The sequence below is a fragment of the Canis lupus genome, chromosome 33 (genome assembly GCF_003254725.2).
Source record: "Canis lupus dingo isolate Sandy chromosome 33, ASM325472v2, whole genome shotgun sequence".
Lineage (NCBI taxonomy): Eukaryota > Metazoa > Chordata > Mammalia > Carnivora > Canidae > Canis > Canis lupus.
The window spans coordinates 24,723,630-24,743,088 of record NC_064275.1 but is presented as its reverse complement, the minus strand read 5'-3'; the positions used below and the strand labels follow the sequence as shown (position 1 = coordinate 24,743,088).

Sequence of the window (19,459 nt, the reverse complement as noted above, 5' to 3'; positions counted from 1 at the left end):
TGTCCAAGAGTCCCAGGATCAAGTGCCGCATCCAGCTTTCTGCATGGAGCCTGCTTCTCCTCCCTCTTCCTATGTCTCTGCCTCTCTCTCTGTATGTCTCTCATGAGTAATAAATAAAATCTTTAAAAAAATCTAACATTTCTGAGATTGATGAATTAGAAGTAAAATAAATTAATCACCTTAATGACTGCATCTACAACTAGGGATTTGATAACAGCAAGAGGTTACAATGGTAGACTTTTGACAAGGTAAACAATATCATGAAAATGGGGAAAATTAGTGTATTGGCAAAGAAAAAGATAGCTAAGTAAAAAATAACTAATAATGTATTATAAGAATTTAGATAGGGAGATGTAAGCAAAGACATAAATCCAAGGAATCAAGAAGAAGAAAAACTTGTAAGCCCTAATGCATGGTTTCATATAAACAATTAAATGGAAAAAAGGGGGGAAGGGAAGAAGAGTTTAATCTGAAAAGGAGTACAAAATTGCAATATAATAACATGAAACATGGTTAGGAACTATTTGAAAGGAAAGAGAATATGTTAAATTTCTTGTAATAGACAATGAAATAGGAATGTCACATAGATTTTAAAACATGGTGTTGCCAAAGGTGAAATGTTAAATAAAAAGCAAAATGTCAATTCAAATACTTAAGTAATAATGAAAACCATAAGAATAAATGTATATACTGAAAACAGTGAGTATTAAAGGTATAGAGGGTCTTGAAAGCTATTAGCCAATTAGATGGCCCTAATCCTATATCCCTTTCAAAAAACTGAAATATTATATACTATAAATGAGCATAAAGAAGAACTTTGGCTCTGACATTTTTTGGTATAGATTTGTTTATTTGAGAGCGAGCATGGTGAGGAGGTGCAGAGGGAAGAGAATCTCCAATAGAAGCCCCGCTGAGTGAAGAGCCCAATGGAGCCCAATCCCACAACCTTGAAATCATGACCTGAGCTGAAATCAAGAGTCGGACATTTAATCAACTAGGCCACCCAGGTTCCCTGTCCCTAACATTTTTAAATGACACAGAAAGTAGCACTCAGGCTGTAAGTTATGCAACAAAAATTTACTAAGAACCTACTCCATATGCAGAAAAAGCTCCTCCTCCATGATACCTACAGTCTAGTAGAGAATCTTTAAAGCAGTAATAAACAAATAGAAAATTTTATCTGTTTCAGAGTTATGAAGGAGAGGAGCAAGGGAAATATGAGAGTCTGTAACGGTATTTGAAAAAAATTACATAGGTAATGAAACATTTTAATGAGGAAATGATATCTGAGTTGAGTTTCTTACAGAAAAGATGTTAATGAGAAGAAAAAGGAAGGGAAAATCAATAATATAGAGGTGACAGAATGTACAAAACTTCTGCATAGAATGATGGAAAAATCAGAAACAGAGTAGGGGGATCCTGAGCTCACTTTGTCCCATGGACATACCAAGATAACAACTACATCTGTGCAACTAACTCTGAAAATGATCTAATAAAGACTGACAGAATAGACTTTCCATAGTTAATTGTAGAGAAGAGGCCATACTGAAGAAGAGGGGCAGAGATATGTTGAGAACCAAACCCCTGGTAATACTAAACACAAATGAAAGGGATACCAAAAGCATGGGGAAGGAAGATTAGATCCCATAGAAGACATCCCAGGCACTGGGGTTCCACTCTGGGAAGAAGAATCTCCATTTACACAGGGCTTTAAGAACCAGTGGAGCTTAACTCAGGAAAGCCAGAGGGAGATAGGAAACTGAATCTCTGCCCTTAAAGATCCTGCATAATAACCCCAAAAGAGACACAGCATAGAAGCAGTAGTTTGAAATTTTACTAATCTCAGAATGTGCATGGAGAGGCAGAGATCTTCAGGGTTTTCTCCAAGAACAAATGTTAGTGGATGTCTTTTTTCTTCCCATCCCCCAGCCTAGATAGCTGGACACTTGCAAACCAGCCCTAACACTCTCCACCTATCTTACTAGCACTGTGTGCCATACCCCATCCAACCCACCTGCCTCTGCAGACATCCCTACAAAGCAGCTCCTACCAATTACATCCTGCAATCTTCCCTGGTAGGGATCAGTGCCACTCTAAAATGACTCCTGCCCTGGAGAGAGGAAGAGATAACTCCACACAGCAGCATACCTACAATTCCAGCAACTAAGGCTTTTAGCAGCTATGCAGAGAGAGAAAGAGATAAAGAGTGCCCTACTTGGTCAGTATGCCCACAGTGATAGTAAAGAGGCTGACTGCAAATACCTAATCTAGTTCCTGGCCCCACCCATCAATAAAAGCCTGTGTGGATCAAACATAGAGAAAGCCCTGCTATTGGCTGTGCCTCTGCAGAGGTTAATTGTAGACAGCTAGCCTTACTGCTGCCCCACCCAGCTACAAGCCCACAGAGACTGTAGGCCTCTCAGCAGCACAGGGACCAAACCCTATCCAGTGCACCCAAAGCAGGCAAAGTGGATCATTGCAGCTTACTGGGCTGAGGGAAGATGCTGCTCAGCCATAAACTAGGGTGCACACAGCCCCTAGAGATTACACCCAAGGAGTACCTAGCTCTAGTGACTAGGGGTAATATCACTAAAGGGCACCACAGGACTGCTTCTTCTATCCAAGGCTGCTATTTTCAAGACCAGGTGATATAACTGACCTTCCTAACAGAGTAAAACAAGCATAGAGTTAGACAAAATGAGAACAAAATGAAAGAACAGAATCACAGCAAAAGACCTAAGCAAAGCAAAGAGATAAAGCAGTATGCCTGATAAAAATGCAAAGTAATGGTTATAAAGGTACTCACTGGACTTCAGAAGAGAATGGATGAATTTAGTGAGAACTTCAATAAAGAGATAGAAAATATAAAACAGATCAAGGCAGAGATGAAATATTCAATAACCAAAATAAAAACACACAAGAGGGAATAAACAGCATACTAGGGTAGGCAGAAGAATGGACAAGCAATCTGGAAGACAGGATATTGGAAAGCAAGCAACCAATCAAGAATAATAAAAAATGAGAATAGGTTAAGGGAACTCAGTGACATCATCAAGAGTATTAACATCATATTATAGGGATCCCAAAAGAAAAGAGAAGGAGGCATTACAACTTATTTGAAGAAATAATAGCTAAAAACTTTCCTAATCTGGGGAAGGAAACAGACATCTAGATACAGGAATCACAGAGAGCCCCTAACAATATTCAACCAAAAATGTCCACACCAAGATATGTAATAATTAAAATGGCAAAAAGTAATGATAGTATTTTAAAAGCAGCAAAAGGGGAAAAAAGTTACATAAAGGTAAATCCAATAGGCTATCAGCTGATTTTTCAGCAGAAATTTTTTAGACCAGAAGAGAGTGGCATGATATAGTAAAAAAACATGCAACCAAAATACTCTATCCAGTTAAATTACCATTCAGAACAGGAGAGTAAAAAGTTTCCCAAACAAAAGTTAAAAGAGGTCATTACCACTAAACCAGCCTTATAATAAATGTTAAAGGGAATTCTTTGAGTGGAAAGAAAAGTCCATAACTAGAAGAAGATTATGAAAGGGAGAAAGTTCATGGATGAAAGTAAACGTTTAATGAAGGTAGTAGATTAATCACTTATAAAGCCATTATGGAGGTTAAAACACAAAAACAGATAATTATATCTAACAAAACCATTCAAGGTATACACAGAATAAAAATATGTAAATTATGACATCATATACATAAAACATGGAAACAGAGTAGAAATTTAATGCTTTTAGAATGCATTTGAACTTAAGTGACCATAAAGTTAATATAGACAACTATACTCATAAGATGTTATATATGAACCTAATGGTAACCACAAATCAGAAACCTACACAAAATAAATAGAAAGCAATCCAAGCATAACACTAAAGAAAGCCATCAAATCACAAGAGAAAAGAGTGAGAGAAAAAAGGGACAGAGAAAAAGGGACAGAGAAGACCTACAAAAACAATTAGAAAACAATTTACTTTAAAGGGACTAAATGTTCCAATCATAGACCTAGAATGACTGAATGGTTAATACACAAGACACATCTATATGCTGCTTATAAGAGACTCATGCCAGACCTAAAGACACATACAGACTGAGAACAGGGGTAGCAATACTTAGACAAAAAGACTTTAAAACAAAGACTAATGAGAAACAAAGAAAGACACTACATAATGATAAAGGGAACATCTAAGAAGATGATATAACAATTTTAAATACCTATGTACCCAAATTGGAGCACCCAAATACATAAAGCACATATTAAAAAACATAAAGGGAAAAAATTGACAGTCATACAATAACAGTAGGAGACTTTAATACCTCACATATCAATGGACAGATCATCTAGCCAGAAAATCTAAAGGAAATAGTGCCTCTGAATGACATAACAGACCAGATGTATACAGATATATACATATCATTTCATCTAAAAACAACAGAATACACATTCTTTTCAATTGTACATGGAATCTCCAAGATAGATCATGTTAGGTCACAAAACAAGTCTCAACAAGTTTAAGAAGACTAATATATCAAACATATTTTCTAAACACAATGGTATGAAAATGAAAATCAATTGTAAGAAAATCTGGAAAGAACAGAAACACATGAAGGCTATACACCGTGCTACTAACCAAGAAGTCAAAGAGGAAATAAAAAAATACATGGAGACAAAGGAAAATAAAAACACAATAGTCCAAAATCTTTGGGACACAGCAAAAGCAGTTTTAAGAGAAGTTTATAGCAATACAGACCTACTTCAAGAGATGAAAATCCTTAAACAACCTAACCTTATAGTTAAAGGAGCCAGAAAAAGCTGAAAGCCAGAAAGAAGAAAGGAAATAATAATGATTAGAGAGAAATAAATAAAATAATAGGTTAAAAACACACACAAAGAAAAAGTCAATGAAACCAGGAGCTGGTTCTTTAAAAGGATAAACAAAACTGAAACTTTTAACCAGACTCATCAAGGAAAAAAGACAACAACTCAAAATCAGCAATGAAGAAAACAACCAACACCACAGAAATACAAAGGATTATAAGAATATTATGAAGAATCATATGCCAACAAATTGGACAACCTAGAAAAAATGAATAAATCCTAGAAACATAATTCTCTACAACTAATTTAGGAAGAGCAAAAATTTGAACGGAACTGTTACTAGTAATGGAGTTGAATCAGCAATCAAACACTCTAAACAAACAAAAGTCCAAGACCAGATGGCTACACAGGCAAATTCTACCAAACATTTAAAGAAGAGTTAAATATTTTTTTCTTAAATGATTCTAAAAAATAGAGAAATGAAAACTCCAAATTCATTCTATAAGGTCAACATTACTATGATACCAAAAGTAGACAAAGACGTACAAAAAAAAAAATGTATGGGCCACCATGTGGGACTGAATCCCACAACCCTGAGATCACAAACTGAGCCAAAACCAAGAGTTGGGTGCTTAACTGACTGCATCACTCAAGCGCCACCCAAAGCAATCTTGAGAAGAACAAAACTGTACGTATCTCATCAACTCCAGATTTCAAGATATACTACAAAGCTGTAATAATCAAAACAGTATGGTACTGGCAATCAAAACAAAACAAAACAGATACATAACACAAGTCCAACAGAACAGAATAGGATGCCCAGAAATAAACCCATGCTTATATGATTGACTAATCTACAATAAAAGGAGTAAGAATATGCAACGTGAAAAGACAGTCTCTTAAAAAATGGTGCTAAGAAAACTGGACAGCTACATGTAAAAGAGTGAAATTAGACCACTTTCTTATACCACACACACAAATTCAAAGACCTAATTAATGTGAAACCTGGAACCAAAAACCTCTGGAATAAAACATAGGCAGTAATTTCTCTGACATCTGCTATAGAAACAGTTTTATAGATATATCTCCTCCAGCAAGGGAAATAAAAGCAAAAATAAACTATTGGGACTACACCAACATAAAACGTTTTGCACAGTGAAAGAAACAATCAACAAGATGGCAAGATAACTTACTGAATGGGAGAAGATATTTGCAAATGATGTATCTGATAAAAGGTTAATATCCAAAAATATTTAAATAACTTACACAAATTAACACGAAAAAAACCCCAAATAATTAAAAATGTGCAGAGAACTTGAATAGACGTTTTTCCAAAGAAGATATACAAATAGCCAACAGACACATGATAAAATGCCCAATATCACAAATCAGTAGGGAAATGCAAATGAAAACTACAATGAGATGTCATCTTACACTTATCAGGATGACTAGAATAAAAAAGACAAGAAACAACAAAGTTGTCAAGGATGTGGAGGAAAAGAGACCCTAGTGCACTGTTGGTGGGAATATAAATTGGTGCAGGCACCATGCAAAACAGTATGGAGGTTTTTAAAAGTATTAAAAATAGAAATACCATCTGATCTAGTAGTCATACTATCAGGTATTTACCCAAAGAAAACAAAAACACTAATTCAAAGAGATAAATGCACCACTATGTTTATTGCAGCATTATTTCCAATATCCAAGATATAGAAGCAGCTTAAACATCCATTGATAGATTAATGGATAAAGAAGATCAATTGATCAATCGATCGATAGATACTGGAATATTACTCAGCCATAAAAACTAATGAGATATTGCCATTTTTAACAACATGGATGGGACTGGAGGGTATTATTCTAAGTGAAATAAGTCAGACAGAAAAATACCATGTAATTTCATTTACATGTGGAATCTAACAAACAAAACAAGTAAACAAAGAAACAAAAACAAAGATTCATAAATACAAAGAACAAGCTGGTGATTGCCAAAGAGACAAAATGGGCTGGTGATGAAATAAAGGGGGTTAGGAGCTACAAACTTTCAGTTATGAAATACATAAGTTATGGAGATGAAAAGTACAGCATAGAAATACAGTGAATAATGCTGTAATAATATTGTAATGCAAGAGATGGTAATTACACTTATTGTGATGAACACTGAGTATTGTATAGAATTGTTGAATCAATATGTTGTACATCTGAAACTAGTATAACATTATCTGTTAAATATACTTCAATTAAAAAAGAAAAAAGTGAGGGGAAATCAGTTTCATGCCTATCATCATTTACTATGAAAATGTGCTGCAAGAAGACAGTGTTCATCAATTTTATCTGCTTTTACTGTTCACGTAATGGAGCTGAGAGTGCCACTTTAACAGCAATATTTTATATTTGTTTCACTGCCTACAACATAATGAAAAATAAAAAAGTGAAAGACTTCCATCTTCTCTACCCTTGAGATCCTGCTCTTCTGTATTGTTGCTGCAATAGTCCAATAAAACTTTTCTAATGTGCCATTTTCCTTTAGTCAATAGTCTAGCAGATGGCCATGTAGTACACCATAAAAATTTCGTAACAATTGTGTTTGCTTAGGTTAACGGCAGAAATGTGGTCCATTTTATGTATCCTCAGACTCTAAATGCATCTTTCCAAACAACAGGTGTTGCCTTTAAAATGTGTTACAATTGTGTGTGTTTCCTAAACTCTCTTGGTTTAGTTTTTATTATTAAACCAATTACATTCCTAAAATTCTAGCCTAACAATGTTCCACATAAAGAATATTTACCATCTAACATATACTAATGTCAATTCTCTATAACATCTTCCTGTATTTTAGTTGTAATGAGATTATAAAAATAGTGTTAATCTGTAAATGAATAACTTACTTGCTTTGTGTCAGATCAACTACAATGAGATCTTTCTCCAGAAGTACTACAACAGCATAAGGTTCTTGAAATTCTACAAGTAAAAAATAAAAAGTGGAAGTTTTCATATTTTATAAAGTAACCAAACTTTCATTTCCTTTATCTCCTCACAAAACTTATTTAAATTATTTCAGAAGACCAAAATATGAACCAAAATAAGAAAAACAAAGAGCACTTTCAAAAAAATATTGTGTTTCTCAGACTTTAAGATCATTACTGGGAATATGAAAATGAGAAGTTGCATAGGCATAGAGTTAAACATTTCTCAATAATCATGAGGTGGTAATAGTAGTAGATTATTTGAAGACAGTGTTATCTCTGTCTCACAAACATTTATCTTATTCCATAACCTTCCATTTTAGATCTGATTTCATGCGTACAAGGAGTTGTTCTAAGAAAATAGTTCTGCCTTCCCGATGAGAGCAACACTCCTTATACTAAAAAATGTAATTTCAATTTAGTGTGATTTAACATGTATTTAAAGATATGTGCCTAAGAGTATATACCTCAAAAAGGCAGGGAATCTGAGGATAGTCTAGGATTTTCAAGTTCCTAAATCTAAACTCCCCCCACTTCCTCCTTTCAATATGTTCCACCAACTATTCTCAAAACAAAGGATACGTGGAAAATAAAATTGACAACGTCCTATTTTCATGGAGTTTACATTCTAGGGCTTTGTAGGGATGTATACAAACCATGAAGGAGTAAACAAGATAAATTCAGAAAATAATGTGAGCTATGAAAAAAAAATGTCAAGGGTAATGGTATAAGAAATGACTTGTGGTTAGTTGGAAAGCACTAATTTAGTTATTGTGGTCAGGGAAGACATTGCTTTCCATCTATGATAGTGACAAATAAAGGAAAGGCATGTTCTCAATTTAAAGAAAAAAGTATTTACAAAAATGTCTTACATATATGATATTTGATTCTCAGTAGCTCGAACAGGTATTGCTATTTTTCATTTCATAGAGAAAACTGAAGTCCTAAGAGGTTATGAGATTGGCACAAATTTGCAAAGCTAGTTTACTGAAAAGGCTGGAATTATAACCCAGGCCTTCTGATTCTAAATTCCCATGTATTTTCATTATACCAGTAGTTTCTATTAGCTACTTAAAAAGTATTTAATCCTAACCTCAACGGTCATTTGGCAGGAATTTTATTCAGAATATTCAAGTCTTAGTGGGAAACTGGAAGAGATGGCCTTCACAGTCCTTCACAGGCCTTTATAGTCTTGAGGAGCTATAGAACCTATTCATATTTACAAGTCGCATGCCATGAGAGAAAAACTGGAAACAGAAACCCCAAAACTGAGGAGTATACCCTTGTTTGGGTGCACATTTATAGGACAGTATGCAGTCTTCATACTATTTGCCATTCAATCTGTTCTTGAATTGAGGCTTCCTCTATTTCTCTTATAGCTGTGTTAAGTTTTCAACATTACTTTAGTGCTTTTGAATTTAGGGGTTTTAGGGTTAAAAAATGGTTGTTTTTTGTTTGGTTGGTTTGTTTTTCAGTTGAAAGAACACTGGAGTTCTATAGTACTACTCATTTGTCTTCTTTTTAAGAGACAGTCATTGATTGGGAAGCAACTGCTACAAAAATAAAATAGTTGAGACACTGCCATGAATGAGAAAAATTCATAATCATTTTAGGTAGTTATATCTATTTTATCACTTTAGGTAGGTATATCAGTTTTAGTTGTTTCTTTTCAAATAATAAAAACTGGTGGCAAAAGTTTCACCTTTGTAGAAGTACTTGTTGTACTGTAGTAACCTCTGAATAAAAAGATTTCCTTAGGAGTCAGTATTAGGTTCAATTTTGTATCTATTATTTATTAACAGTTTGAATAGGGAAATTCATTAACTTATTAGCTCAATTCAATTCAATTTATTTATTTATTAATATGGCAAAATAACTACCTTAGACTATTATGAAGATTAGATGTATATGAGGATGTTCAATGCAAAGCCTGACACATAGTACATGATCAGTAGATGCCAATAGAATCACTTCCTCTATTAGATTGGTTTATTTTTGAGCAGGCCCAGTCTTTTAACCCTAGCCCCCAACAGGTAAAAAGCTCATCATAATGACTATTTCTCTGAAGAGAAATGCAATAGTTGCTTATGCTTGTAGAGGACCAGATACTGTTAAATGTAAATGTGAAATTGACAAATTCTGAGTATAGTTGCTTAGTTACTCTGAGCAATACCCCTGAGATGAGAAATTTCTGCTCTTTGAAAAACAAGTTGAATTGAATTGTCAGATATCACAAGTAGTTTATCAATATTAAAAACTGTTAGTAAATTAATTTTAACATATGTGTAAAATTTATCACTATGTGACTGTAAAAAAGAATGAAGTTCCATATTTGCTAATATGGAATCATAATCAAAATACACTAAGTGAAAAAAAGGTGTAATATGGAATAGCACATAGAATACGCTGTCATTTGTACAAAAAAAGAGATAATGCATACATAGATAAATACACATGGGCATAAACTTTCTGGGAGAACACTTAAGAAACTTAGAAATAGTCATTTCTGGAAGGGCAGTAAGTTTTCATTATACACTAATGTGCATTATAGGGTCTTTTCTGTCATTCTCATGTATTAGTGATTTAACCAGAAATATTAATAAAATATATTTTGCTGAGTAAAGTTAAAATATTTCCCTTAGCTCCTGACAAATAAAAATTCCATCCTCATTACCACTACTCTGAAAGACAAAGACATATCTGTTGCTTGGAAGTGATTAGACATAATTTACTTAAAATTATTAGAAATTATCCTAACATCTCTACTGATGTGCAGAAATTTACATACACACACATAAAATGTGTGGTTGCAGAGTTCAAACACTGTCAGTCTCTATTACTGGCACATACATTTTTCTCTAAGGTCTTTAATAGGAGGCATTTTCCTAAATCTTAAATCCTTTTGGTCTTCTGTTTGTTCTTTCTCCCTTTGTTCTTTTATCATGCATTCTCACGACTCTAAAGAACATCTATATTCTGATAAGTCATAAATAAATATTAAAAAACATTTCCTTTTCTTTTTCTGCTAAGCAACTCTGACTTATAACAGACTTATCTTTCTCTCTTTCCAAAAACTGTTAACGCATATAAAACTACTACTTTTTGAAAAAAAATTATTTATTTGGGAGAGAAGAGAGAGTGAGCACAAGTAGGGGGAGGGGGCAGAGGGAAAGAGAAAAGCAGGGGCTCAGATGTAGGGCTTCATCTCAGGACCGCTGGATCATGATCTCAGCCTAAGGCAGACACTTAACCAACTGAGCCATCACTGAAACCACTACTCTTAAAATGTTATCTTTGACTCATCTATCATCTATCATGCCACTATCTATGACATTGGTGACCAAATTCAGTGGGTTTCCTCTTCCATTCCTTCAGGCACTACTGTGTTTCAGATCTTGACCATTTTAATGAACATTGTCATAAAAACCGCCCAGCTAGAATCTGGAATTTAAGATTTCAGTATCCTATATCCCCAACCCATATACTCCTTTTTTGGCCAATTTTACTAAAAACATTGTTTTCTTCCATCTCAATATTTTCTCAAAACTTCTCTGTAGCTTGCTATTTCCAAATACCTCTAAAAGGCTTTCATTTTTTTCTCTAAGTTGATCTCACTCTAGCAAACCTTATAAATTCTAAAACCTTTATTCAATATCCTTTTCATGTGCCAAGTCATTCTTCAAAGTCTATCTAAAGCCTACTTTTTCCATGAGGCTTTGCAAGAATATTTCAGCTATTGACTATCTGACTAGCCTTTAAATTAGTACACTATTTAAACTTTGACCCATAACTCAACACTTAAGTGTTATATTTTTAAACTTAAGTCATAATTATTTCCCTCATCCAACTAGATTTTATGTGATTTGACATCAGAGATCACTTTCATGCTTCGTCTGTATTCTCAATAAGTCTTTGTAATACTGAGGCCATAGAAGCATCTAATAAATATTTGTTGATTCGTTAACAACACAGGTAACTTGTCTGTCTCAGCAATTCTGGAAATAAAGTGCCACATTGACTGTTATTGCATGTCAATTCATCCTATCTTTAAATATGAAACTAAAGAATTTAAAGCAAATTAATACAATTGTAATAAAACAATTTATAGATCTTCATAGTTATAAAATATGTTCATTTTGTCATTCCAATAATCATGTGGGGTTAATATTATTATTCTATTTCTAAAAATGATAACTCTAACTCATAAAAGTAAAATGACTTACCCTAGCTAGTGAATGACAAACCTAAATCATAAAACCAAATATTGTGTCTCCAAGTCTAGTGTTCTTTCTCTTATATGTTTCTTCTTGAAATTGTAGTTATATATCTATATACACATATATTATGTTGTTTTAATCATAAACTCATTTCGCTTATGTTTCACCCTTCTCAGTTTTTAGATTTCATTATTAAAATATTTTATTATTAGATTTCATCATACAGTTTTTTTTTCATCATACAGTTTGTACATAAGTTTAATTTTTATGTTTATAAAAAGCCTTTATATTCAGGATGCATCCCTCTTCCCAAATGCCCTTCTAATTATTCTCAAAATTAAAATAAATCACTAACCACACATCAGCAATCCTAGAGTAATCAGAGGTGCTGCAGTTGCATCTGAAGCAAAGCCAGATGTGAAACAGATGCACTACCACCAGAGTTACAGATCACTGATATCAGGTAAGTGCTTTAACTTTGATTAGTGTTGGAATGGGATGGGTGGAGCTGGTCTAGGAGAGGCTATTAGGAGACCTCAGTTTCCCCAAGTGATTTCACCCTGGACCCCTATCGGACCCTCCCAGCTCAGCTTCCACCATCCTTATCAAAGTTTAAAGCACTTACCTGATATAAGAACCTGAAACTCCAGCACCGCTGTACTACATCTGTCTTACTTCCAGTTTGTCAAGTAGGTACAGTTGCGGAACTTGCTCCAGCACCTGTAGCTCACAATGTTGTACCACAGTGGATGTCAGCTGCCAAAACTAAAAATATTTAAGCTTAATTTTATTAGGAACTTGCTTCAAAAATGAATTTTAACATTAGTATTTTCATTTCTGTTACTTACCATTTGGATAGGGTGTTTCACATAAAGTAAGAAATTCAACAATAGGATGATCCATTTCAAGCACTGTAATTGCTTTTCCATGCATGATGGTTAAACTTGGTCTTCTGCAAGCTTTGTCATAGGACAATCCACCAGAAAATATTATGAATGGTTCACTATATAGAAAAAAAAGGTATGAGATTGAGAATCCTTTAAGATGATACAATATCATAGAACTGAGCTGATGAACAATAAGTTTGGTGGGGATTATACACAATGCAGTTTGACAGCAAACATTTTTCCAGGCCCAAAATATCTCACCCAAAAGACTTACTATTCTACCATTTCCCTTTTTCTGGATGTGAATTCTCACCATTAAAATTACTAATGGGGATGCCTGGGTGGCTCAGTGGTTGAGCATCTGCCTTTGGCTCAGGGCATTATCCCGAGATCCAGGATCGAGTCCTGCATTGGGCTCCTTGTGGGGAGACTGTTTCTCCCTCCCCAATAGTAAAATTACTAATGAATCAGTCTAAAGGTGATAAGGTGTGTTGGGGGAAGGTAGAGAAGTTGGAGGGAGGTAGAGGTGCTCATTGACTCAAAAGGATATCTTCACAGTATTAGTTAATTTCCAAAACTCTGTATCACTACAATTAGAATATTAAGCTATGTTAGTCTATCATATTAACCATTTGGCATGTGGGATAAAAGAAGAAAATTCTAATATAAAATTAAATGTGACAATAGCAAGCTTAGAGTGGTAAAAGGTAACATGAAAATTCTATATAAGGGAGTTTTTGTGGGGAAACAGTTATGATAAAAAGATGGAGAAAACCAAGAAGAATAAATGTGATCTTACAAATTTTACTTAGGGTCAGTCAGGTCTTTTTTAAAGATTTTATTTATTTATTCATGAGAGACACACAGAGAGAGGTAGATATATAGGCAGAGGGAGAAGCAGGCTCCCCAAGGGGAGCCTGATGTGGCACTCGATCCCAGGACCCCAGCCAGGATCATGACCTGAGCCAAAGGCAGATGCTGAACCACAGAGCCACCCACATGCCCAGGTCAGCTGGTTCTATTTAGCTAATAAAACTAAATAAAATATTTTAGGCTCTGTTTTTGCTAGATACAATTAGATAAATACAATGGGGCTGAGGTGACTATAAAATATTATATCTGTCATAAAGTTATGAAATAGTGTAATAATTTTTCACTTTTCTCAAATTAATACCTGTATCTCTACTTTATGTATATAAAATATGCTAATGAAGTATTTTCTTTTTTTTTTTTAAAGGTTTTATTTATTTATTCATGAGAGCCACACAGAGAGAGGCAGAGAGAAGCAGGTTCCTCGCAGGGAGCCGGATGTGGGACTTGATCCCTGACCCGGGGATCACGACCTGAGCCCCAGGCAGATGCTCAACCGTTGAGCCACCCAGATGCCCCGCTAATGGTATTTTCAATAAGCAAATATCAAACTGAAAATATTCTTCTCTAAAAATTATTTTTAAAAAGGACTACTTATTTTACCAAATTCTTTGAGAAAATATGCTTCTGTAAATAATTCATTTCTATCTATTCACTGAAGAATATACTAGTTTCTAAAATCACTCAATATATTTTCCTTTTTCTTTCATTTTGTACTGTACATAGAACCAAGCATTATCAATGAGGCATTTGCTAATCTTAGGCTGACTATATAACAAGAAAAAAAAGAGCTTTTACAAAACTTCTATTAAAACCTACACATAAAATGTCTATACTGATTTTATTTTCCTTGAGTCCTATATCAGTTGATGTTAGTCTTGCTTCAGTAATTTGGCAGAAATTACCAACCTAGTAATAGTAGGTTTTGAGCAGCAAGCTTTTTCCTATGTTTATATTAAGATTTCTCCAGACTTAAAAGTCATTTCTAATGAAATGAGTAAGTGTTTTTGCACCTTTTCTGCTTTTATTAGGACTCTGCATCAGAAAACACTGGGTCTGAAGTTATTAACTGATTTATGTGCACTCTCTGTAAACCAGTGAATAACTAAATAAAAAGTTATTTCCTCAGGAAAATGCTCAGGAAATCACTCATGAATAACTGCATTAGAAACTTAATTATAACATTAAATCCTCATAAGTATAATCCTCATTTTATTAATGAAGTTAAATAACAACTAAGCAGAAAAACCCAAAAGAAAACAGATCTCCCAGATTTTGAGGTCTATTTTCTTAAAGAGTGGTCCATACTGCCTATAGCAGATGACTCTGGGATTAATGTAGGTAAACTTGTTCAGAGCTATGTAGTGGCAGGATAAAAATTCAAATCCAGTGCCCACGTACATGTTTTTCACTTCTAGCCTAATGTGGAAAAAACTTTAGAAACTAATATTTCTAAAACTGTGGAAAACAACAAATGTTCTGAAAAAAAGTTTTTAATTTAAAATTTGACACTTGCAAACAATATCTCCCTTTTGAAATTTTATAATTCAGGTCATATAGCATAGATTCTAAGAAACTATACAGTAAATAGTCCTGTTTACTTTTATATAATCCAGAATTTCCCATACCTCTCAAATGCATTTGATTACAGATTCCTATTTTTTTCCATGAATACAGTTAGTGATCAAAGAGACACAATTTGGTAAATGCTATATCACACACAAAACTGCCTCCTTGACTATTTAGTACAAGTGTATGCTGGTATACTGATCAGATGGACTATTACAAAATAAATAAATATGATTAAAAATGTCTTCATACATGAAAAAACATTAATACAAACTAAAAATTATTGACAACAACTTGGATAAATTCCAAAGGCATTATGCTGAGTGAAAGAAGCTAGGATCAAAAGATTATAATATATAACTTCATTTATATGACATCTTAAGGCAAAACTACAGTGATGGAGAACAAATCAATGGTTGTCAGGGGTTAGAAGTGGAGAAAAGTGTGACTATAAGGAACAGCAGGAGAGAATTATGGGGGTATGGAAATACTCTGTAATCTTATTGTGGTGGTGATTTCAGGCATTTATACATATTTCAAAATCCACAGTATCATACAACCAAAAGAAAAAAGTACTGTATAATTTGTAAAATAAGTATAGTATAGAAAAAGCATTAAAATTTTGTCTCAATGAAGGCAACAAGATTAAGCAATAAATTGGGCAACATAATATATTAAAATAACATTTGTGGAGTATTTATGATGTTCTGGGTATTGTGTGAAGAATGCTTACTTGCATTATTGTATTTAATCTTTATGATATCTCAATGAGAAAACTATTATTATCATTTAACAGATGGTTATACTGAGGCCTGGAGAACTTTATGCATGAAGTCTATCAATAAGTGGCCATGATAGAAATTAAAAATTAGCAGAAAGTAATTTTTATTAACCACAGAGAACTTGATAATGTTAGTGGTAGCAGGTAGAGATCATTATTCCTTTTTGAAGAGGATACATTTATTAAGCCTAGAGACCATAGTGGGTGGGGTGCCAATAAGCAATTTGGTGACTGGGGACCAATGATTCCTAAGCAGAATTGTTGTTCCTCCCTAGAAATTTAAAGCCAGCTTGTGAATGGCTGATCTAAGATAAACTAAGAAGAAAACATACCCCTTGCATCTGCTACCTATAGAATCCTTTAAGACACTCTATTGCTGCTGCATATTTGGTAGAGTTCTTCTTAAAGTTCTTGCTCCTGCCACAGACATCCCAATTTTTGACTTCACAAAGTTTCTACTGTGTACTAGTTGAAGCAGAAATATAGCTATTTATTTTTAGTTCCAGGCTATGGCCTATTTTGCTGTCACAGTACCTTTCAGTACTCTTAACTTTGGTGCTCCTCTGCTGTTTAGTTTCCTTGCGTTCTGAGCTGTGAAAACTACTGCTTTTAGAGGTGACTTTTCTAATATACTGGTAATCTAAACAAACACAATGTACTAAAGTGCACAGTAAATGGGATGACGATAATTATGATCAATAATACATAATTATTTCACATTAGAAATCTAAAGAATTATTTCTACACAAAGTTGGGTTACCAATTACTAGAATAAATCATTAAATTAAGATCAGTGGAATAATTTTCACAATGTGAAATACCATGGCTTTAATAATGACAATAATGATAACTTCTTTTTATCAAGAAATCCACTATGTACCTACCACTCATCAAACTTATGATATTACGAACTCCATAATTTATTCTTTACAAACATCACAATAAGATAGGTATAGTTGATGAGGAAATTAAAGTCTAAAAGAGTTCATTAAAAATTTCAAGGTCACATAGCTGTCTTACCCCTTATGCCAAGGATCTTGATAATTATTTTTACACTGCCTTGACCTGAATTCTTGATTCTGAAAGTGTTTTCCTTTAATCTGCATCCTTTCCTTACTTTGTGTGCCACAATCCTATTATCCTTTATGCCTCATCTCAGATATACCCTTCCCAAGAAGAAACTTACTTCACTGTTCTCTTCCCCTATCTAGTCTCAGTTAGGTGTCTTTTTGTTGTACTTCTCATAGCATATCTCTATAAAACCACCTCACATGTTACATGGAAACCACTAGTTTATGGCCTTACTTCTCCTACTAGATAATCATAGATTCAAAAGCAGGCAGCATTCTCTTGCATTTCAGTAAACCAAACAAGTTGTACAGTGTGTACAATGTAGTAATAACTAATGATATATGTACATAACAATATATGTATATAATATAGGTAAAATGTTTCCATATATAGTATGTATATAAGACATATGTAAAATGTTTCCATCCATAATAATTAAATTTAAAGTGTTTAAAAATAAGTAAATAAAAAACAAAGTGTTTTAATACTTTAACTATAGTTGTACAAACCTGTGGTCATTTTTACTACTTATGATACATAGTAACATTCAGCTGTTACTAAAGAAGTATTGATCTGTGTGTGTATATACACACACATAAATATGTATATATATATAAACTATTGTAAAAATATATACATAAAAATATGTCTATATATTTAACTATATACCATATTTGATAGTTTATATATATAAACTCATTAAAAATGGCCATAATTTTATACTATTAAATCTTTCAAAGAGCAAGTGTAAACAAACATTAAATGTATCTATAATACTGAGAATACACTCCAGTATGAGCATGTAAGTAATACAAAGTAGAATTATCCAATTTAGAGTTAAAATAAAATTAAGGTTTAGGCAAGATTTAGAATTATGGTACTTCAGATGAGAATATTGCCACTAATAATTAGTGATTAGTGATTATTAATCACTAATAATTATTGTAAGTAAAAAGAAAATTCTTGATTTATAGGATAAGGCTTCTATATATACATGATAAAATTTTATTCTATATTATTATTTAATTTAGTTTTCTGTTTCTTAAAATTTAGCACTTTTTTATTATGCAATATACATAACTCTTTATCTTTCCACCCAACTATAATCTTTCCAAGTTCAGAATGTAAAACCTTAGAGTACAAAGACTTGGGAATGTTTTAATTCTTTTATGTGCAATACCAATAGGTACGCTTCTGCTTAATAATACTGAATGATTGCTACTTAAATATGCATGGCCCAAAAGTCCTAATTTGTTAAAATGAATGTACATAATATTCATCTGAATGTTCATTGAAAGTTAAAATACTTAGTAATCGCTATTGAAATACTCATAATAATATCATAGATACTCCTATTAAGCAATAAAAAAGCTGTTATTATCAATGAAGAGGATTTAGCCAATTAATATACTTATATAATTATATGAAACTTTAAATAATACATAAACATTAAAGGCTATTTGCCTTGCTTGTCTGTTTCTTATATATTTTCCCATATCCCTCAAAGTAAAAAATGCATACCTGTTTCTACAGGTCTTGTATTCTACTTTAAGAATTGGTTTACAAGATTCAGATTTTCTTCCTTCTCTTTGACTTTTTCCTAAAGAAAGAAAAAGGATTTTGTTAAATCACATTTAAATTCTACACATTCATGACAATTTCAAAAGTTTGACTAAAAGAGTCTAGAGAAAAAATAAGGTAATTATATGTTTTTCATAATAGGATAAATACAATTCTTTGCATCCAAACATTTGTTGAATTTGTAAACGATTTTTGAATCCTAATAATTGACTGCTAGGTAAGTAATAAAATTATTTGTAAATCTATCATATCTATATTGTTTTATATTCTCCATATATAAATCTAGTCTCATATAAACTTATTTTAATCTTTTGAGTTTTAAGATTACTTTAGAATTAAAGACACATACACATACATACTTACTGCATAATGAAATATATTATTATGAAAATCCATACTAGGCCCATTATAGATTTTATCTATAATACAAGAAAACTCTTTTCACATGTAGAAAGATTTGCCATTTAAAACTTATGATAGACCATCAAAATCATTGTATTTTTATCAAATTAATTTAAGGGAAAATCCTTTAGACAATAAAACACAGATGGTACGTTTCAATAATATACTATATTTGCATAAAAATGTTTTCTTATAGGGAAACGTTTATGTTGTTTAGACTCCATGGATTTGGAAAAGTGATCAAAAAGAGTAGGAAAAGGAAGTAAAGCTACTTCTGCA

At 33.0% G+C, this 19,459-nt stretch overlaps 1 protein-coding gene across 6 annotated transcripts in view; it reads right to left on the bottom strand.

The window, feature by feature from the left end:
- Nucleotides 1-19,459, bottom strand: part of STXBP5L (syntaxin binding protein 5L) — a 381,900-nt gene that overhangs the window by 153,517 nt on the left and 208,924 nt on the right. For all 6 annotated transcript variants that reach the window (XM_025475838.3, XM_025475864.3, XM_025475854.3 and 3 more), the window contains 3 exons: nt 18,719-18,797; nt 12,868-13,022; nt 7,725-7,797 (listed from right to left, as the gene is read on the bottom strand). In XM_025475838.3, coding sequence (XP_025331623.1) covers nt 7,725-7,797; nt 12,868-13,022; nt 18,719-18,797 — 307 coding nt within the window. The remainder of the gene's footprint in view (nt 1-7,724; nt 7,798-12,867; nt 13,023-18,718; nt 18,798-19,459) is intronic.